This window comes from Rattus norvegicus, chromosome 11 (genome assembly GCF_021556685.1).
Source record: "Rattus norvegicus strain SHRSP/BbbUtx chromosome 11, alternate assembly SHRSP_T2T, whole genome shotgun sequence".
Classification (NCBI taxonomy): Eukaryota; Metazoa; Chordata; class Mammalia; order Rodentia; family Muridae; genus Rattus; species Rattus norvegicus.
Window position 1 is genome coordinate 83,197,126 of NC_141544.1, and position 22,435 is coordinate 83,219,560.

The 22,435-nt window shown below is 47.1% G+C and overlaps 1 protein-coding gene across 1 annotated transcript; it reads left to right on the plus strand.

The window, feature by feature from the left end:
• The first annotated feature begins 222 nt into the window (after positions 1–222).
• Apod (apolipoprotein D) lies at positions 223–21,317 on the plus strand. Its single transcript, NM_012777.2, is given in 5 exon segments — positions 223–266; positions 4,116–4,265; positions 12,566–12,687; positions 17,017–17,105; positions 20,875–21,317. Coding segments are annotated over 4 exon segments (570 nt in total). The 5' UTR covers positions 223–266; positions 4,116–4,142; the 3' UTR covers positions 21,111–21,317.
• The last annotated feature ends 1,118 nt before the right edge of the window (positions 21,318–22,435 follow it).

A 22,435-nucleotide genomic window follows, 5' to 3' on the forward strand; every position in this document is an offset into this window, starting at 1 on the left:
TCACACACACACAAACAATATCTCATTGTTTCTTCCTCAGGGAGCAGCTGTGAAGGAAATTAAGGGAGGGGACAGACACAGCATCCCATCTTTGTGCCTCATACAGAGCTCAGCTTTGAGGCCAGGCTCCCTGCGCTGTGGGGGGTGTGGCACGCCTGACTATCAAAGGGCCATGGACGGATGGGAGCCTATAAAGTGACTTGGGAGAAGCCAGGCGCCTCACTCGCAGGATTCTGTGTGGAAACTGCCTTCATCGTATCTGAGAGGTACGTCCATACTTTGAGCTCGCCCTTAGGATAAACGATGGTTAAAGCAGAGACTGCCCTGTTTCCCACTGCTCTCCTTTCAGTTAGAAACTTTCAGTGAGCGCCGGACTGAGGGCTTTTACAAGCTCCACCTCCTTTTCCTCAGACTTTCAAGGTAAGCGCTATTGGCACCGGTTTTCAGGTGAGGAGGCGGAAAGGTAGTTAAACCTATGCTTGCCGGGGTTGGGGATTTAGCTCAGTGGTAGAGCGCTTGCCTAGGAAGCGCAAGGCCCTGGGTTCGGTCCCCAGCTCCGGAAAAAAAGAACCAAAACCTATGCTTGCCCTGATGGTGGCTTCTGCTCCACATCCTCCCCCTATCAAAAGGAGACTGTGAGACAATTGTCTGTGCAGCGAGACAGCGCCAGATGAGTTTTCTAGTATGACTCAACTACACCTGACACTAAGATCAACCGGAAACTGGAATTATTTGTTTGAGCAGAGTAGTGAACGGCTGGACACAAAACAATTTTGTTTAGCATATGCGGTTTCCTGGGCATAGCGGTGTCATCGTTTAGCCCTAGCACTGGGGAACAGAGATCCCAAACTGTAGGACAGCCTGAACTAGTAGCAAGCATGAGGACTATGTAGGAAAAAAGAAAAAAAAGAAAGAAATTAAAAAGACATTGTTTCTGTTCATTCAAAGGCTACATGCATTGGTTTGATTTTAAGATCTATTCACTGGTGCAAACATTTTATTTTGCCAAGTGGCATCTGCTCAATGTTGGACGGCTTCTTGAGGTTAGGGACTGTGGCTAAAGTGACACATGTGCTCTTGCAGACTTGGGCTAACGTTGAGCAAACTGAACACAGCAGAGCACAGGGTCGATCTCAGCACAGGTGACTTCCAGATGAGAGCCTCAATGTAGAGCACACAGGGGGTACCCAGACCAGTGCTTCCCAAGGGAAGCTGGACCCTCAGTGAGCTGGACCCTCAGTGTGCCTTCGATCACTGCCTGGTCCAGGATGCACCAGCCTTGGAGAATTACCTTTAAGTTATTTGGTTAAAATTATAGTTAAGCTTAGTTTGGAAAGTAAATTCACCTCAGTGACCTTCCTGTGGTATTAGAGGGCAGGAAATAATGCGTCATAAAGCACGTATCTTTTTCCCCGGAGTTATACATGCCTATCAGTAGCAATGTTCTGTCAGCATTAAATGAATCCAAATGGACAGAACATGGAGAATGTGATGGTATCAGCCTCTCCCCTCTCCAGGACTTTTAGCTATAGGAAGAAAACTCGAACAGCCAGACAGTGTCTCTGGAAGCCATGCAGTCAAGGGGAGTTAGCCTTGTTCTGAATCCTCCCACAGAACTCAAGGGTATGTTTCTGCCCACAAGAGAACATCTTGTAATGAGACATTTGTCAGAGTTAGACATGGGCCGACTTGTTATCGCTGGCGAGTGGTGAGACAGAGCTCATCGGGTCTCATAGTCCCAAAGATGGACACAGGCGGGACATGGCCAAGAGGCTGTGGGTGGAGAGCTGGCCCGGTCATAGTCCTGTTCTCTTCCAGGCCTCAGTTCCTCAGCTGCACACCTGGCAGGAGCTGGGGTGGGGGCTGAATGGATGGCCTCTGAGGTCCTGTCTACTTCCACAGTGCATAGAGTGTACATCCTCTGTGCCACACTGTAAAGTTCAGTGTGTGAAAGGCCATTGGCTTAGGCCTGTTGTGTAGCACTATGGAGATTCCAGGAGCCTTTGAAAATGGGTGCAAAGTTTTTATGAGTTTAGGCTAGGCTTCTACAAACACTCCACCCTTGGAAATGTCAAAAGATGGGTGTCGTTTATAGGCCTCCAGGCGTAAAGATGGTGGTCCCACCACAGATTTGATCCAGAGAACTTCACAGCCACCCCCTTCCCCAGCCCTCCCCTGCTGGCAGCTCAAACTCCTTACATAACCGTTCTCTTTGAAAACCAGGCAACAAAACCTTCAGAAGAAAAGGCTGTTGATTATTAAAGTTATTTGGAGGTTCGGAGACTTATAATGAAGTGGTTATAATTGTTCTTCTTATGACACATCCTTTTAAATGCTCAGATCTGAGAACATTTTGCTTGCATTGACTCAGTCATCACAGGGAGAAAGAAAGGCAGCGAGCTGGAAATAGCTCATGTATAGTGAGAGGCAAGGAGTCACAAAAAGGGAACAGAGTCAGGGAGAGAGGAGCCCAAAGTCTCCATCCACAGCCCGAACAGACCGCATCTCACTCCCTCATCCACCCCTGTCCCCAGCGTTGTGACCCCCAGAGGATTTCTGTATGGGATGAATGCTGGACCCATACACACAGTGACAACTCTTCTCTGGTTAAAGGCACATCCTCTGAAAAACACCACCAGCAAATGGGGAAATCACTTGGGAACTACAGCCCTGGTTCTGCTTTCCATAACACCAATGCTAATATTTAGCTGGGTAAGTTGGCATTGTGCCTTTAGCCCCTAGCACTTGGGAGGCAGAAACAGGAAGATCTCTGTGAGTTCAAGACCACCCTAGTCTACAGAGCATGTTGTCTAGTCGGGACTAATGGTGAGATGCTATTTCAAAAGTAAACAAAATAGGGGGTTGGGGATTTAGCTCAGTGGTAGAGCGCTTGCCTAGGAAGTGCAAGGCCATGGGTTCGGTCCCCAGCTCCGAAAAAAAGAACCAAAAAAAAAAAAAAAAAAAGAGAGAGAGAAATAAATAAATAAACAAAATAAACAAAAAGCTGATATTTACCGAGCTTGGTGTCAGATGCTACTCTGAGTATTCCTATTGTCTCTCTCTCTTTGGGGGGGGGGGTTCTTCTTTTTTTTAATTTATTTTTTAAGATTTTATTTTATTGTATGAGTACACTGTAGCTGCCTTCAGACACACCAGAAGAGGGCATCAGATCTCATTACAGATGGTTGTGAGCCACCATATGGTTGCTGGGATTTGAACTCAGGACCTCTGGAAGAGCAGTCAGTGCTCTTAACCACTGAGCGATCTCTCCAGCCCCCTGGGGGGGTTCTTCTTATGTCATTGTAGCTGGTCTTGAATTGGTGGAGTCCAGTGTCATCCCACCTAAGCTCCCCTCGTAGCCCCCTTCACCGCCACCCCTGGCTTTATTTTACCCAGTCTCATTTTCACACAGATTCATGAGATAGGCAGGACTCTTAGTCCTACTTTATAGGCCAAGAAGGGACAACCGACTTTGCACCTTTGCACGGTTACACTTAGTAGGTGACAGAGCCAGATTTGGAACGCCATCTGAGTAATGCTTGGCTCTCCCCCTTCCCCTCCCCGATATGCTGCTTTTTGTTAAGGTCTCAGACCAAGCCCCGGTTGGTAGGACAGCCCAGCAGGGCATTGACAAGGGAACAATAGAGACTCTGGGGAGCCTTCCCCTAGGAACCTTCCAGGTCACTCAATGTGGTGCCGGATTTGGATTTGGGCTCTGTTTTCTTCATTCACAAACCTTTTGACTTTTCAGTGCTCCTCTTTGCCTATTCCCTGCATACATACTATTCTTATTCCAGAAACAAGTCCCTCCTGAGCCTGGCATTTACAAGGAATGGTCTGAGGAGAATCAGACAGGGTTCCCACCCTGGAGAAATATGCAATGAGGCAGGGGAGGGTGTGGATCCATGAAGGAAGTTAATCCAAGGAGAGATGCTCTAAACGAGGTACCAAGGCTCTGACAGCCAGGCTGACAGCAGCTGCAGGATGCAGCTCCTCAGTGCTGAGGAGAATGCTGACCGAAAGACCAAGTCCACAGACTCTCCATCAGTGTGGGTCATGAGTCACTGTGTCCTCAGGAGACCCAGACACCTCCGTTTGCATTGTTTTCTCTCCAGGCCTCTCCTGCAGCCGCCAACCCCAAGATGGCGACCATGCTGTTGCTCCTGGCCACACTGGCAGGTCTCTTCACCACAACCGAAGGACAAAGCTTCCATCTTGGGAAATGCCCATCTCCTCCGGTGCAAGAGAATTTCGATGTGAAAAAGGTTTGGTGACTCAAACTTCCCCTTTGTTTTGAACAAAACGCCGAGAGGTTCATTTTGTTCTTTTTTTTTTTTTGGTTCTTTTTTTCCGGAGCTGGGGACCGAACCCAGGGCCTTGCGCTTCCTAGGCAAGCGCTCTACCACTGAGCTACATCCCCAGCCCCGCATTTTGTTCTTTTTTTAATCTCCAAAGCAAATCTCTTCGCACTTGGGGAAGTGTAGGGGTCTCTGCAGACATCAGAGACAGCCGAGGAACTGATGCGTGAGAAGGAAATCCAATCCAGCTCGACTCGGTAGCTCATTCAAATTTCGAGAGTCCGACACTGGGCAGTTTAGTTTAGGAACATTTAAGTACAGTGTAATTTGGTGTGGGGGGCGAGTTTTTCTGGTGTAACACAATCCCCTGTGCACACGGAAGCACAATGACATTGAAGCTCTCTCAAAGCACGTGTCACCTCTTCCATGAAGGTGGGTTCTATAGCTAGGCTACATGTGCTATCGTAAGGGCCCAGGGGAGGATCTGCTGTGGTCCAGGTCATACAGATAGCACAGAGGTCACCTTGACTATTAATCACCTCTGGTCCTGGTTGTGGGAGCTTGGAAGAAGTGAGGTAGAGCATGGCTCTGCAGATAGCACAGGGTTGGTTACCTAGGCAATCAGCCACCTCCATTCCCAGCCTTCTGGGCGGAGGACAGGTTATATATCTTTTCCCTAAAAAAGGACAACCCTGGGTGTTTAAAACTGCACAGCTACTCTAGTGCTATCTGTGAGCTCAAGGACCTTTGCTCCCAACAGGGAGAGCCTTTGTCTTATTTTCGGTTTTCCCTGAAGCAGTCTCTGAGGCTAGAAAGGGGATAAGGAAAGTCTTTGGTACCTCAGCTTGTCCCATACATGAATGCTAACAAGTTGTGGGAACTCTCATATTCCTGGCAGGGACAACACACAGTGGTAAGAACTGTCAGTGTAGGGGTTGGGGATTTAGCTCAGGGTAGAGCACTTGCCTAGCAAGCACAAGGCCCTGGGTTCGGTCCTCAGCTCCAAAAAAAAAAAAAAAAAAAAAAAAAGAACTGGCCTCCCACAGCTATGGGGAGGTGAGGGTGAGGGAGGATATGGGTAGGGGCATTAACTATGGCTGGTTCGCTACTGTTGTCAACAGAGACAGAAGCCGGGTGTCCCTCAGGTGACACAGCTAGAACAGGCACATAGGGTTCAAAACTAGGCCTCCTGTCAGTACAGAAAACTCAACAGGACCTAGGAAGAACCAGAAGCCTCCCAGGGGTGCTTTCTTGTTCCCTACAATATAAGTAGCTCCTCATAGATGCTTCTTCTTCCTGGAATCAGGCAAAAGTGGCAGCAGAAAGGGACATTAGATGTCAGATATTAGATGTCAGAATTTGACGGCTCTATGGCCAGGGATGGCCTGGACTCTAATCCAAAGCCCCTTCTCCTTAAAAGGTTTTGATTGCTTTTAGGAAACAGCACAGTTGGTTTGAAAAACACTGACCTTTGAGTGAGTGTGGGGGATGTTAGAGGCTGAGTTAGGCAAAGCAGGGGAGGAGAGAGCTTCTAGATTCTTAGGGAGGGGTGGGAAAGAGAGTAGACAGTGCCAGAGGTGAGGAAGGAGAAGCCACACACTATGGCCACACTGACATTCCTTATTAACGTTTTAAGGATTCCCTTTAGTTGAGTAAACACGAAGAACCACAAACAAACAAACAAAAAAATCAACCAACTAAACAAACAAGCACTTCACGGATGGGGAATTTGATTTAGATTTAGTTTAGGAGTAAAAATTCCGAAATATCTTGGAAATTACAACTGGTATCTTCGCTTGAAGAAGTTCTTTGAGAACAGAAGGAGAATGTCTTAGCAGCTTCTTTTTTTTTTTTTTTTTTCCCGGAGCTGGGGATCAAACCCAGGGCCTTGCGCTTGCTAGGCAAGTGCTCTACCACTGAGCTAAATCCCCAACCCCAAGAATGTCTTTAAAGGATCATTTTCTTTTCTGTGTGCCTGTGTGCGCATGTGCATAGGTGTGCAGGTACCCAGTGGGGAGAGTGTTGAGTCTCCCAGAGCCGTGAGCTGTCCAATGTGTATTCCGGGAGTCCAACCCCAGTCCTTTTCCAGATCTGCAAGCACTCTTAACTGCAGAGCCATCTCTCCAGCCCTAAAAAGGAATTTTTAAAAAAGTTAGGATTAGTTTATATATCATATTACTGGCTTATTCAAAAAGATTTTATTTCAAGGATTTCTAATATATTCACTGTTATGCAACCATCATTAAATCAATTTTAGAACATTTTCATTATCTCAGGAAGAAACCACAAACCCACTAACCGTCTCTCCATCTGCATTGCTCAGGCTTTTCGTGGCTGTGACAAACGTCTGAAAGAGACAACTTAAAAGAGGGGAGATCTATTCCAGCTCCTGGTTTCAGTGCTTTCAGTCCACGGTTTAGTTCATACGGCCCATTGGCTAATGGGGAGGCAGAACATCTTAGGAGGTGTGGCACAGGAGGCCCCTGAGCTTAGCACAGCTGGTGAGTGGAGAGGGAGGAAAGAGATCGTGTACAAAACACATCTCTCCCAGGCATGTTTTCACTGGCCTTCGTTCCCTAGCTAGACCCTCCTACTCTTACCACCTCCAAACACACCATATTGTGAATTTGCCAAGGGATCAATCTGCTGATTAGGTCAGAGCTGTTAGAATCCAATCTTTAAAGTCCCACCTCTGAACTCCAGTTGCATCAAGACCAAGCATGGGGAGCTTTACCTCCAAACCAGAACACTCCCAAAGCCACGGGGAGGTGAGGGTGAGGTTAGGGAATATAGGCAGGGGCGTTAACTATGGCTGATTCACTACTGTTGTCAACAGAGACAGAAGTTGGGTGTCCCTCAGGTGACACAGCTAGAACATGCACACAGGGTTCAAAACTAGGCTTCCTAGCAATACGGCTCCTACAAGACAGGACCTAGGAAAAGCCAGAAGTCCCCAGGGGTGCTTTCTTGTTACCTACAACATAACTAACTCCTCATAAGTGCTTTTTCTTCCTGGAATCAGGCAAAGGCAGTCGCAGAAACGGACAGATATTAGATGTCAAAACTTGGCAGCTCTATGGCTAGGGATGGCCTGGACTCTAATCCAATATTTACTTCCTGTCGATATGAATTTGTCTATGGAACACACTACACTGGCCTTCTCAGAGTTTTCTAGGGTAAGCTCTTGCATTTAAGCCTAAGACAGTGTTTTCACGGGTCTGTCTTTATGCACATCAGACATGGGAATCAGATACGATCACAGATAGTTGTGAGCCACCATGTGGTTGCTGGGAATTGAACTCAGGGCCTCTGGAAGGGGAGCCAGTGCTCCTAACTGCTGAGCCACTCCCACAGCCACGTTTAATTTTTGACAAGTTGTGTTAGAAGAGTCGCATCACTCCGAAGTCTCACAAACAGCCCCTGACTCTAATTTCTCTGCATCTTCTCTAGCAGTTGTTGCCATGTTTCCTGTCATCACGGGTGTCACAGAGCTGTTAAATGACATCATCTCCATTCCCTAATGGCTGAGTTCAGTGTCATCTCTCAGACTTATGACCCGTGCGTGACTCTTCCGTCCAACTCTTTGCCTTTATGAAAATGGGTTATTTATCTTTTAATTGTTGACACCCACATGTTCTTCCTCTATGCAAGATACAAAATCTCTGCTCAGATATCTTAAAATATTTTCCCTCATTTGGTGGATTTTTTCCCCCTTTATTGGTAGACCCTTTGAAACATGAAATTTTTTTAAAATACCATATTTTCTAATGTTACTTGTTCTTCTGGTGTCAGGCGTACAGACTGAAGTACCTGAGAAGTGAGTATCTCATTAGTGCAGTAGATAACGCTCCGTCTCATACCTAGAGATCCAGAGCCCAATCCGAGACGATAATGATTTTCACCTCTCTGTTCTTCTCAGAGTTTTCTAGGGTAAGCTCTTGCATTTAAGCTTTTTGATTCGTTTTAAGTTAAAAATTGTGTCCCACCAGGATCCAACTCCATCTTTTTTTTTTTTTAAAGATTTTATTTATTTTATATAAGTGAGTACCCTGTCACTCTCCTCAGACACACCAGAAGAGGGAATCAGATTGTGTTGCAGATGGTTGTGAGCCACCATGTGGTTGCTGGGAACTGAACTCAGGACCTCTGAAAGAGCAGTCAGTGCTCCCAACCGCTGAGCCATCTCTCCAGCCCCCAACTCCATCTAAATGAGACTTTCCAGTTGTCCCAGCACCGTTTGTTTAAAAAACTGGTTGTCTGACGATAGTCTTGATAGCTGTAGTGAAAATCTATTGACCATGTAGAAGGGGTCTTATTTTCTAAATCTCGATTCTATTCTACCTATAGGTCTATATTTAACTTCAGTTTTGATTAATACAAATTTGTCTCAAGTTTTTAATCCAAGTTAGGGTTTCCATTGCTATAAAGAGACACCATGACTACGGCAACTCTTATAAAGGGCAACGTTCTATGGGGTCTGGCTTACAGATTCTGAGGTTCAGTCCACTATCATCATGGTGGGGAGCATGGCAGCATCCAGACAGGCCTGGTGCCGGAGGACCTGAGAGTTTAGCATCTTGTTCCAAAGGCAGCCAGAGAATATACTCTCTTCCAGACAGTTAGGAGGAGAGTCTCAAAGTCCACCCCACAGGGGCACACTTCCTCCAACACCTACTTCAACAAGGCCACACCTCCTAATGGTACCTACTTCAACAAGGCCACACCTCCTAATGGTGCCTCTCCCTGGGACAAGCGTATTCAAATCACCACAGTTTTGAATCAAAATGTAGGCATCCTCCAGCTTTATCCTTCTACTTATTCAGCGTCCCTTGTATTTTCCTATGAATGTTGTGATTAGTTTGCCCATTTCTGCAGAGAATATAAAGAAAATTTTGAAGAATATCACCACCTTAACCCTTCTTGTCCATAAACAGAAAAGTACCTATTTACTTTCCGTGTACCTTCTTGTCTTACCAGTATTTTGTAGTTTTCAAAATATAAGTTCCTACATGTCTTTAGCCAAGTTTATTACTAGGTATTTTTATTCTTTTTATGTTATCAGTAATGGGAATTTTCTTAATTCCATTGGCAGATTTTTATCACATGTGTAGAAATATTCTTGTATATTGATCTTGCATCTTTTAAATTGACATAACATCAATAGTGTGTGTGTGTGTGTGTGTGTGTGTGTGTGTGTTTGTGTGTGTGTGTGTGTGTGTTTAAGATCCCCTAGGAAGGCTGAAGTTATAGTTCAGTTGGTAGAATATGCTCGCATACCGTGCACAAAATCAAGTTTGATTCCCGTTACCAAATAAAGTAAGCATGGCCAGACACATCTCTACTACTAGATGAGGGCAAGTGACGGCGAGAGAATCCTTTCAAAGCCACTCAAAACCAGTTCCTTAGGACTTTCTGAATGGAGGAATATAATATCATCTGCACATAAGAGGGACTTTGCCTCTTTTCAGTTTTCTCCTTTAGACAGAGTTGTCCTTGTATGGAAACTTCATTGAGAAAGATTTACAGAGGAACATGGGATTGCAAGGAAACAGAGCAAGTCACCCTCACCTCTGCGTTTCCTTGTTTCTGGAAAGTCAGACTTCCTTGATCTTAACGGTGGATCACTAAGGCCACATAGTTAAGAACTCTTTTAAACATATTATAAAATGGAAAAATTTCCAAGCATACTTATGAAACCTTTTACCCTCATTCTTTGGTACTTTTAATGAAGGTCATATTTAACAGATTTGGGGGTTTTTGGTTTTTGTTAGTGTTTTGTTTTGTTTGTTTTGTTCTCACTGTAACCCAGGATGACCTTGAACTCTCCATGTGTCTAATGCTGACCTTGAATTCCTGAGTTCCCTGCTTTGTGCACATCCCAGGTTCTAGGATTGGAGGCCTCTGCTAAACTTCAATGTTTTTTGTTTTTGTTTTTGTTTTTGGAGCTGAGGACCGAACCCAGGGCCTTGTGCTTGCTGGGCGAGTGCTCTACCACTGAGCCAAATCCCCAACCCCAACTTCAGTGTTTTTTTTTTTGTTTGTTTGTTTGTTTGTTTTTCCTGGAGCTGGGGACCCAACCCAGGGCCTTGCGCTTCCTAGGCAAGCGCTCTCCACTGAGCTAAATCCCCAACCCCAACTTCAGTGTTTTTAAGTGACTGCTGGAGCTTACTCAAAGGATGGTCAAAGATGTGAGTGTGTGCTTAAGTAGTCAGTGATGGGAACGGGTGCTGTCACTTGGTTTTCAGGATGCTTCTGAGGGCTTGGAGGTGAATGTGTGCTTTACTTGCTCTGTTAGGTGACAGATTTTCAAATCTGTAAAACAACTATAATTGATATCTTGACTAGGCAGATACTCAAGTAGTTTAAAATGCTGATGGTGCAAAAAAAAAAAAGAAAAGAAAAGAAAGGAAGGAAGGAAAAGAATTACGCACATGGCTCAGTGATAGTGTATCTGCCTAGTGTAAAATCTTTGTCCCATCCTTAGCAGTACAGAGAGTGAGGGTGGAGAGGACAAAACCCAAACTCCAAAGGTCTAACAGAGCATTCAGTGACGTTTCCTTTAGTCTCCTCAGTTTCCTATCCCAGGAGCAGCCGGTAAAAACAACATATTGTATATCTTTTTAAAGACAATGTACACATATATAAACAAATATGTATAAGGCCGTGGGAGCCAAAATAAAAGCTTCCAGATGTCCACAGCCTGTTTTCTGACATGTGAACATACTGCCTTCCAACGAGTAAAGGTATTCTACAGAGGTGACCTGAGATGGTTAGATTAACCTGGTTTTCCAGGCTGACCCAATTGAACCACATAAAGAAATTGTTAGAAGCAGAAAACCCTAGCTGTGGTCAGAGAGAGAGAGGTTTGACGGAGAAATGAGAGTCAGAGAGGTGCTGTGGTGGTGCTGTCAAGAGCCCGCTCAGCGCTTGATGACCACGCGGACAACTTGAGCCCAGAAAGCAGGTGTCCTATATAACACAGGGAAACAGAGACACCCACTCTTCCTCAGAGCCTCTGGAAAGGGAAGAAGCCTGAATTTCAGTTTTAGCCTCATGATGTTAGGATCAGAGTCCGACGTATAAAACCATAAATTAATAAAAAAAAAAAACTTTGCTGGTTAAAGCTTATAGCCCATCACAGCAGCAATAGAAACCCTGTACGATAAGCTTTTCCTTGTTGTTCCGCCACAGGCAGCTTAACATGAACCTGGCTCTTTGCTGTTTATTCTTTCTTAAAAAATTTTTTTTTATTTATTATTTACCCTACATTCCCAGTCCCAGCTCCTCTCCCTCCCCTCTGTCCAGTCCCACCTTCTTTCTTTTATTCCCCCTCCCCTTCTCCCTAGAGAAGGGGAGCACCCCACCACCCCACCACCACACCACCAATAACAACAACCCACCCTGGCACATGGAGTCTCGTCAGAACTAAGCACATCCTTTCCCACTGAGGCCAGATGAGGCAGCTCAGCCAGGGAAAAGGGATCTAAAGGCAGGCAACAGAGTCCAAGACACAGATAGCCCCCTTCCCCCAACTCAACCCGGGACACTCTTAAATGTTCTTTATGCTCTAGATAACCTTTGAGATAATTGCATATAACTTTTTAACAGGAGGTGTATAAAATGTCACCAGAGAGGTCCACCATAGTTTATTTCTCCAGTCCCTCTCTACACTGTTTCCTGCCTTTTATTGTTACAGACCGACCTGCAACAAACAACCTTACATCTATACATCATTTCTTTACGACAGGAGGACATTCCCAGAAGTTAAATTGCTGGGCTAAAAGAACGTATATCTTTAGTCTTGCTCAATATGACCAGACTGCCCTCTGCAGAGGTTATGAATTGGTACAGTAAACCAACTCCAAGCAGAAGTGCCCTGCGGTCAGCATATCTGGGTTTCACAAAATTCAAGATGCCCTGTAGAATTATCAGCTGTTGGAGGTAAAAGGTATTTTCCATCAACCAGACAAGCCTTTCCTTTCACACAGGCTGGAATTTCACACGCGCTCTGACTAAAGAGAACTCTGAGAACATATCCAAATAAAGAGCCCTTTAGGAATAGAGCGTGGCATGCAACCATTGCCCGCACATCCGTATCATTTATTCTCATTTGAAACACTATCTTGCCCAGTTGGCTGGGAATGGTGCAGTCCATTTGGCCTGGTTTCCCTTGGAAAGGGCTCTGCTTCTAAGGCAACAATGGGGACGAGTCAGCAGGTCCCCAGAGAGCCCTTGGGTTTTGCCTCTGCTTGTTGTTGTCTGTGCAGTATCTTGGAAGATGGTACGAAATCGAGAAGATCCCGGTGAGCTTTGAGAAAGGAAACTGCATTCAAGCCAACTACTCGCTGATGGAGAACGGAAACATCAAAGTGCTAAACAAGGAGCTGCGGTGAGTGACTGCGCATGCCTACCTGGGGTGACCTTGTTCTGTGCTCCAGGAGGCAGGGGCACCGAGAGGGTGTGTGCTACTCAAGCTAGGCAGGATGATCCGAATGCTTGTGATCCCTTCTTTAACCTCTGCTGGGCACCTACTAAATACCAGACACGGAGAGAGGCAATAGCGAGTGGAGAGTAGCGGTCAGTGCCCCTACTCTCATTCCAAGATGGAGACTCTTGTAGCAAAGGACATTAGACTACTTTGGCCTCTAAACCAAGAGAGAACCCCTTTCTGTCCATTTACTCACAGAGGCCATCAAGTTTTGTCGAATACTCTGTGAACTTCCGGCTCACCATGCCCCTCTCGGCAATTTGTCCCACCTCCAGCCAGCATCCGGGTTAGGAACTCCGCCGCCTTCTGTTTGTTTTCTCTCTTCTTTTGAGACAGGATCGTGTGTAGCCCAGGCTGGCTTCCAACGCAGTGTGTAGCCCAGGCTGGCTTCCAACGCACTGTATAGCCAAGGTACTAGAATTTCTCAGTGCTGGGATTGGTTGAACCCAGAGCCTTTTTTTTTTTTTTTTTTTTTTTGGTTCTTTTTTCCGGAGCTGGGGTCCGAACCCAGGGCCTTGAGCTTCCTAGGTAAGCGCTCTACCACTGAGCTAAATCCCCAGCCCCGAACCCAGAGCCTTTTGCATGCTAAGCAAGTCTCTACCAACTGAGACACATCTCCAGACCCAGGCTCCTTCTTTTTTTTTTTTACTAAGCAAGCAAGCATCATGCATCCGAACAGATACATGTACCGTCTAGCTTACGTTCAACAGGATCCCTTCTAGAAGTCTGCACTTCTGTCGCTAAGTACACTGAACATTGATAGTGGGTCCACATTGTTATAGTCTGGAAAGCTTAACCTCTACCAACAAAGGTTGTGGCACCAACTAAGTATTTCCTATGTGCAAGGCACTCATCACCCCCAGACTCCCGCCTCTCTGAAAATATACTTACTTAATCCCATGATGTAACAAAAGTAGATACTGTTATAAATCTCGTGGCTGGGAAAATGTCCGTACAGAAACAGAAGTTAGGCAGCTTGCTCAAGGGCCATACAACTGACACAGGATGAAGCCTAGCTTCGAACCCGGGAGAGGGGAAATGAAGAGGAGACAAGTGGAAAAGGGTTGGGGATAAAGGGCTGTTCTTTCCAGCCTCTGCAAGATCTAAGGGTGGTATTCAACCGCAAGAAAACAACTGCACTCAGTGCCCCATTTACTAGGTTCCCAGAAGCGCTGGGTGCCTTCAGGCCATCCACCAACTCCCCTGTGGGCAAAGCGCAAAGCTGGCTCCCAGCATGCATCTGCTTCCTTTGGGGCCCCAGGCTGCAGGAAGGGCAGGAATTGAAATGTCTTTGCCAGGAATCTCCCAGGAATTTTACAGGCCTGTATTAGTCAGCTGTGTCTCCTCCCAATGGAATCCAGAGAAAAGATTCATGGGGGCCTAAGTTCAGGAAGTTCCTATCTGGAATCAAGGCGCCTCATTCCCTGAGCCTCTGGTGAAGGTGGGAGGTAGAAAAAACAATTCATCCCAGGAGGGAAGAAAGAGAAACAGGAGTAGGATAGACTCCCACAATCCTCTTTGGAGGCTCACTCCCAGGACCTACAAACCTCTCTCTCATCTCCTGAGGACCATAACAGCAGCAGCCTGGGGACCAAACCTTTACTATGCCCTGGGGGGAACACTTATATCCAGGTCAGAGCAGTCAGGAGAGTTGTAATGACTTCTTTTCTTTATTTTTCTTTCTTTATTTTATTTTGGTGTTTCGAGACAGGATCTCTCTGTGTAGCCCTGGCTGTGCTGGGACTCCCTCTGTAGACCAGGCTGGTCTTAAACTGAGAGATCCATTTGCCTCTGCTTCCTGAGTTCTGGGACTGAAGGCGTGTGCCGCCAGTGCCTAGCACCTGTTTTCAATGAAATACTATGTCCATGAGATCCCAAACCCACGATGCCCACACCAAGGGAGCTAAACAAGGAAATTTTCTCAGCCTGTCCGTGCTCATGAATTTAGGACCCAAGTGATCTTTCCTGGAGCTGGAAGAGAGAAGGAATCAGGCTTTGGTGCTTGGCTGCTTGGTTTCAGTCAGATATTAGAATGTGCTCTTAGGTTAGCTAGGATGTTCTGTAGCCAGTAGCAATAGAACTCACATCCCTGAGGCTGTCTGTGGAGCAAGTGAGGTAAAGGCTCTTACAGCAGTGTTTGGCAAGTGAGTAAGCATCTAATTAAACATGACCTTTTAATGGCTGAACTCCTGTTACCTGAAAACACAGGTGGGAGCTGGTGAGATGGCTCAGTGGGTAGATGGGCCTGCCACCAAGCAGGGATTCTCACAAGTTAGCCTCTGATCTACACATATGATAAGTACACACACACACACACACACACACACACACACACACACACACGAAATGAACGTAATAAAGTAATATTCAAAGGAAAATACCCATGCATTTCACCATGACACATTGTGCATTTATGTCCAGAGACCAGTGTTTTGATGATTATTCTGGAACAAGACAGAAGTGATAGTGTTGAGAAGAGCCTAGCTTGTTGCTAAGTTACCATTTGCAGATAGAAACAGACCATCTTCCAGGGAGACAGTAGGGCACGGTGCCTGTCCCTCGGTGGTGACAAACACAATGCAGTCAGGAGTGCGAGAGTGCCTTCCCTGCCTCCCTTACCTGCTGCAGAGGAACTGGATGTACAGCATCCCTCACCGCCAACCGCACAGCACCAGCCTACCGAACGCCTCACACGGACTTAGGTCTCATGGTTGCCCCGCGTGAGGACTGATGGGCAGGCAGCTATTTTGCCACCTCTGGAAGAGAAGCATTCTGACGTCCAGGCACCTCCCTTCTCTGTCCTCTTCTCTGAGGCCTTCCCCTGTCCTGTGTTCATGGGTAAATGAAAAAAAGAGAAAGAAAGGAAGGGAGGAAGGGAGGAAGGAAAAAGGAAAGGACATGAGTTGCCCCAGGTTTTGGCACCAGTTGAATAAGAAAGGAAGGAAGGAAGGAAGAAAGGAAGGAAGAAAGAAGAAAGGAAGGAAGGAAGGAAGGAAGGAAGGAAGGAAGGAAGAAAACTGCTCCTAGGTATGGTGGAGAAAGCTTATTGTAGATAAAAAGGGAGACCGTAGCCAGAGGCAGGGACATGGAGAAGTGTGGGAGAGTCCACTGTGGGCAGGACCCTGAGCCTCCTGAGGAGGGCAGGGAGAGGAGATAGATGGGAACCAGATGCCCAGGAGAGGAGGCCCAAGAGAGGTGGGTAACCAGAATGGCTGTATTACGTAAGGAAGCAGCTGGAGAAAGGACTCTTGTCCACTGGGCTGGAGAAGTTTAGGATAGGGAGCAGGGTGTGCCTGCCAGGAGGGCTCCGGAACAGGTAGGGACTGAGGGATGCTGGGAGAACCCGGAGGCCAGGTCCCTGTTGCTATGTTAAGTAGGCACCTTAGCCTTTTGTCCCAGGTTTGAGACAAAGGGATCTTTGCCGGGTTAGCCAGAAGTGGGCCAGATCCTTGTGGAGGGTCGGAGAACTTCCTTAGTACTAAGACCAGCACACTTAAGGTTGGCCACCATTTCATACCCCACCGTGAAAAATCAGTAAGTGTTGGGATATCAGTCATAAGATTCGTTGTTCTTCACAATTTGTCTCTTAGAACCAGACCGAATCACAGTGGCCGGGTCTCCTCATTGCCTCTGTGCCAACTTGTTCTGCTTCAAAATCTCCCACCCTCACTCAGACATTATCCAAACTGGAGGAGGGGTTAGAACTCGGGCCCCTAGGTGGGACACAGGGGGATGGGGAGTGTCTCCAGACCCCTCGAGGCTCTGCACTGCTTCCAGTGATCTACTTCCTCCTTCCTCTGTTCCCTTGTCTTCCTCTCCTCTGTAAAGAGATGAACCTTGGGGTGGAGGGAGCAGGAGGGGTGTTTTGTGAATTTCCCATCCCTCTTTATTCCCTCTTTTTGAGGCCTAGGAGCAAGAATCTGTAAGGCAAATGGTGGGCAAAATGCAAGGGTCTAGCACAGAACCCGGGCACTGCCATAGCTGCTTCTTGTCCACCGATGCCGTCTTTTTCCGGTTGAGTCTCAGTCACAGCAGGAGGAGCCAGGTCTGGCTGGTTTGAAGAGCCACCCACACCAGACACCACCATGCTGGCCACTGGAGCTCTTAGAACACAAAGCTTGAATTTCATTGATCTTTGGTTTTTAATTCATCCTATGTCTCTTCCTTTTCCACATCTGTTTTCCTTTCCTCTCCTTGTTTCTTTTCCCTCTTTTCCCCCACTCACCGCAGTCCTGACGGAACCCTGAACCAAGTTGAGGGTGAAGCCAAACAGAGCAACATGTCAGAGCCAGCCAAGCTGGAAGTCCAGTTCTTCTCGTGTAAGTATCCACTTCCTTCAGGAAGCCGCGGGGATGGGAGACACGTAGATGGAAAACAGGAGTCCCGTGCCCAAACACATCTGAGCCCTGTCATCAAGGTTCAATTCCATGCACCATTATTTTCTGTGCACCTACTGTGTGCTCTCCCCTGGGCTGGGCACTGGGATGCACAGGGATACAATGATGGGCAAGAAAGGGCCAGCTGGGTCCTTACAGGCTGACAGCATTGAGGAGGAACCAGGAGACCTATCAGCATTTCACCAGACAAGACTCACAGGAAATCCCGATCTCCTGGGAAATTACTAGGTATTAGGAGAACAGTTGGCCTACGTAATAGCTTTCAGGCAAGAGACAAGAGTGAAGGCACTTCAGAGGCCTGGCTCTGCTGTTCTCTGACTGCCCTCCGAGTTCTGGGCGACCTTAGGAATGCACGCAGGCTGCGGAGAAAAGCGCTTTATTTGCACTGTAGATATATCGGAGAATTCAACTCAGACCTGTGAGGTTTTCTCTTGCTAGAAATGTTTAGGAGCTCCTCTCCCTACCTTTAGGGTAGACACTAAAGTCACTCAACTCCCTGCAAAAGAAGTCACCATCCTCCTTCCTGCCAACATCTCCCTGCTTCTACCCCCAGCCCCCAGTCCCCAGCCAGTCAGTCCCTAGAGTAGGGCAGAGAGGATGTTCTCACTTAGAAACTGAGAGGAACGCTGTAAGGAGAATGCAGTTCTTCCTGCACATGGGACTGGGAGCAAATGCCTCCAGGTGAACAAGCTGCCCAGCGTTGTGAAACTAGACTAGACGTGCTCCGCGCAGTGTCGAGGGCTCTGTGTGTGCTTCCCTCCGCATCTTTACAAACAAGGGAGTTGGACTGCAGGAAATCTGAGGAAGATGGAGAGAGATGCTGAGCTCATTGGAGCCTGACTCTCTGAACCCTCATGCGAGAATTTTCCCCATGGCATGGATGGGAAAGGCATGGGGATGGGAGTGAAGGTGAAAAGCCTTAGTTTCTATCAGTCCTTCATTCTGGGGTCTCCATGGCAACCGAGGCTGTAGCTTCACTGTGTGAAGTATCCTATGCACAGGCTACAGAAGGAGCCCTGGGACTAGAGGCAGGAACTATTTCCTGGGGGAAGTTGAGGACCAAGAGGCTCATTTGGAATACAGAGTGTTCTAGTTTGCTTTCTGTTGCTATGGAGGGTGGAGGTGTTCGGCTTATAGGTTATAGTCCATCACTGAGGGAAGCCAGGGTAGGGTCTGAAGTCGAGATCATGCAGGGACAGCCATTACGGGCTTGCTCCCCGTAGCTTGATGTGTTTTATATAACTCGGGACCACCTGCTAAGGCTAGCACTGCCCACGGTGGGCGGTGCAGACCCCCATTCATCCTTAATCAAGAAAATGCCCCACAGGCCAATCTAACAGAGGCCGTTCCTCAAATGAAGGTCTCTCCTTCCAAGATGACTCTAACTCGTGTCATGTTATCAAAGAAAACTAACCGGCAAGCACAGAGAGGTTAAGCGGTTATGGGGGACTTTCTAGGATATTTGGGAGGTTATGGAAAAGGTGGATGCTCCAGATGGCAAGAATGGCATGGGAGGAGCCAGCATAAATGTCTAGAACACGGGAAGGCACCTCCAGTGCAGGGCGGACTTTAAGGAGGCCCCCAAATGGAGGTCGCACCATAGTTTCCTTGAGCACTGGAGCAATGGCAACACTTTCCAATAGAGAGAGATGTGGAAGTTGTCTGTGCTAAGAGGAAATGCTGGGTAAGTTTATCCTTGAGAGACAATGCATGGGAAAGGCAGAATGGTTATGTCTGAGTGGATTTAAGACCCTTGGATGTGGAAGAGGTGGGAGACACATTTTTCCAAAACACAAATGCAGAGTGATTAACTTCACAGACAGAGCACACCTGATATCCCCACTCGTGTGCGTGTGCGTATGCATGTGTATGCGTGTGTATGTGCATACACATGTATGTGTCACGTGTAAGGATCCCGAGTGTCAAATGGCAAGTCAGCACCAACTGTCACTCCAGGCTTCCGTCCACTTTCTTCTCAGTACCCCTCTACATTCATATTTATAAAAAGAGACTCAAAGGTAGGAAGAACCTTGGAGGCTGGACTCTCGGCCCAGGTTTTCATATAATTATCTGGACCCTTGACACCTAGGCAAACCCCCCATCCTTCTTTATCACACAGCTTCTTGGGCAGACCTGGCAATATTAACAGGAATCATTAATATTTTTGAGTGGAGGGAGTGGGGCTCTCTGGTGTCTATAGAAGTATCACTCATGGGAGCATGTGTGCCCATTATTTTCATATTTCTGAGGTCTGCACACAGCTTCCCCCACTTGATGCATCCTCCCTGACGGCTGGGCTGTAAGTTTTCTTTGGCCTGGGTCCTAGCCGTGGAAGTAAGGTCACAGACGGAGTTTCAAGATCCAGATGGGGAGGCTAAAGCCTCAATCATTCCTCTGAAGAACCTCTTTAAATCAGGCCCCTTCAGTCTGCAGATGCCTGTCACTGGACTTTTATGAGCCTTTTGTAGGAAAAGCTTAAACCTCTAGGCTGGAGAGACGACTCAATGGTTAGAGCACTGGCTGCTCTTCCTGAGGTCCTGAGTTCAATTCCCAGCAACCACCTGGTAGCTCACAACCATCTGTAATGGAGTCAGATGCTCTCTTCTGGCAGGCAAGCATATCATAAATAAACAAATTTAAAAAAGAAAGAGAGAAAGAAAGAAAGACAAAAAAAAAAGAAAGAAAGAAAAGCTCACAAGCCACAACCATCTGTCACACCACATCATTTTGGAGGGGTGCTGTCTCAAGACGGGGTTCTTCTGTGGTAGCCTTGGCTGGCATGGAACTCACTCTGTAGATCAGGCTGGCCTTGAACTCATAGAGAGCTCCCTTCCTTTGCTTCCCGAGTGCTGGGATTAAAGCTGTGAACATCTGGTTTACCAGACCTCATTCTTCAAGCTCAGTGGTTATCTGAGGTTGCAAAGGAGGAAACGCTCAACCCGTCAGCCTCTGCTTCTTCACACGGGCAGGCTGTTGAGGAATTGTGGGCTCCGGCCCCTTGCTGTGCATTCTCCATGCTCCTTGCTAAGCAATGCTTCTGTGCACATTGGTGCTAGTGCACCCAGTCAGCCCAAGGAGGCGTCTGAATCACCAGCCATCCAGGGCACCTTTCCCCTGTTGCTGTTAAAGAGGGGGGGACATAAAAATGGGTCTTGGCTATTGACACACTATAATCACCAGGGAGTTTTGTTGTTGGTTTTAAATACCAAACGCTGTGGGACAACACTGAGGAGACTAAGGCAGGAAGAATGTTAGTTATGGGTCAACCAGAGTTACAGAGTGACGCTCCATCTCAAGATTAAAAGGTGGCTGGTGACGTGACTCCTCCTGGATAAAGGATTTGCCCTCCGAGTCTAAGGATCTGAGTTTGAACCCTAGAACCCACCAGAAGCTGGAGAGAACTGATTCCACAATGTTGTCCTCCGACCTCTAATATATGCTATGACACGTGCCACTGGGCGCGCGCGCGCATGCACGCACACGCATGCACACATTCACGACAAATAAATACTTTTAAAAAAAGCAGCCAACCACCTGAAGGTTGAAGCAGAGGAAGGGTGGGGAAGGGGTGCTTAGTGTCTCTCAGGCCCCCCACGTTTCAGCATCGATTTAGAGATTGGGTCCCCAGAGTCCTGGACAGAAGGCTTCCCTTGCCCTGGTCCTTCCTCACGCGGCTGCTTCTGCTTCTCAGTGATGCCACCGGCACCCTACTGGATCCTGGCCACGGATTACGAGAGCTATGCCCTCGTGTATTCCTGCACCACCTTCTTCTGGTTCTTCCACGTGGACTATGTTTGGATCCTGGGAAGAAATCCTTACCTCCCTCCAGAAACAATAACCTACCTAAAATATATCCTTACTTCTAATGACATCGACATCGCCAAAATAACAACAACAGACCAAGCAAACTGCCCGGACTTCCTGTAAAGGGGGGTGGGCAACCGCTCCAGGTTATTTCTTCGCTTTGCGCTCCCTGGCCCCACCCCCACTCCTCATAAGGACCGAGCAACCCCGCCAGGCACAAGAGGGAAAGTATTGCTATAGAAGCCAATGGAGGGGACTCATGGGAAGGTGGCCCAAACCCAAGACCCCACATTGTTACTCGCCAGCCCAATAATAAACATTTTGCTGATCAGCTGTGTTTCCTGTGGATTCTGAGCCAGGTTTATTGACAAGAGTCATGATCGGCAGATGGGTGGAAACCCTTCGGCTGTAGTTTAAAGACAGGAGAAAGCCAAGTCATACCGCAGTGACTCGGATCCAGGGTCCCACCCCACAGCAGATGTTTCTCTGGAGGGAACTCTGGGACATTTTTCGTTTCTGTCTGAAGGCTTCCTTGAAGCTTTTGCTTTCTCATCCGGAAGTCATCAGAAGAGGACGAAGAATGAGTATCCAGATATTATAGATATGATATCTGTTAATCTATACAGTTTTCACTTAATTAAACAAAAATAAACTCAAAATGTAGCTTCCAATGTACAATTCAAAAAGTCTGAAAACGACAGGGCAACAATTTAGTGCATGCCTTCCCCACCCCCGGAGTGTCTATAAAGCAAATACCCGATATCACAGATCATTACTTGGCCTATAACTACCTAACTAGACATCTCTGGTAGATGTAGGTGTGTGCAAAACAAAAACACTGCAAGTTACAGCTTATGTCCTGGAGGTATTCAGAAAATGTCATCTCTATGCAGTTTAAAAAATATTTTACGTAATCTAGGTGACAGGGAAGATATATATTCATAAATGTTTCCTGAGGCTTTATGTGTGGCAGCCCCAGATTTTACAGAGTTTAGGTGAAATGAAAGGTGTATGTACGGAAATGTTCACTATGACTTTATCTGTGGCAGCCCCAGATGGAAAGCTAGAGCACAAGATCCCGGGTTCTGGAATACCTGCTTGGTACCATGCCTTGTGTTCATGAAGCTGTGAAAGCTACAAAGTCATAAGGGAGTTGCTACTCTCTGTGTGGGTGTTGGGAGGTCCCTGATGACAAAGCATGTGACTCTAACTCTGTCACCACACCCAGATGAGCCAAAGAGTAACCACCTGAGTGGACGCATAGACACACACACATACACACAGACATACTCAGATACACAGAAACACACACACTCAGAGACACACACCCAGACACACACACACACACCCAGACACACACACACACACACAGAGCAACATACAAACTCACAGAAACACACACATACACATGTAAACACACAGAGACACACACCCAGACACACACACAC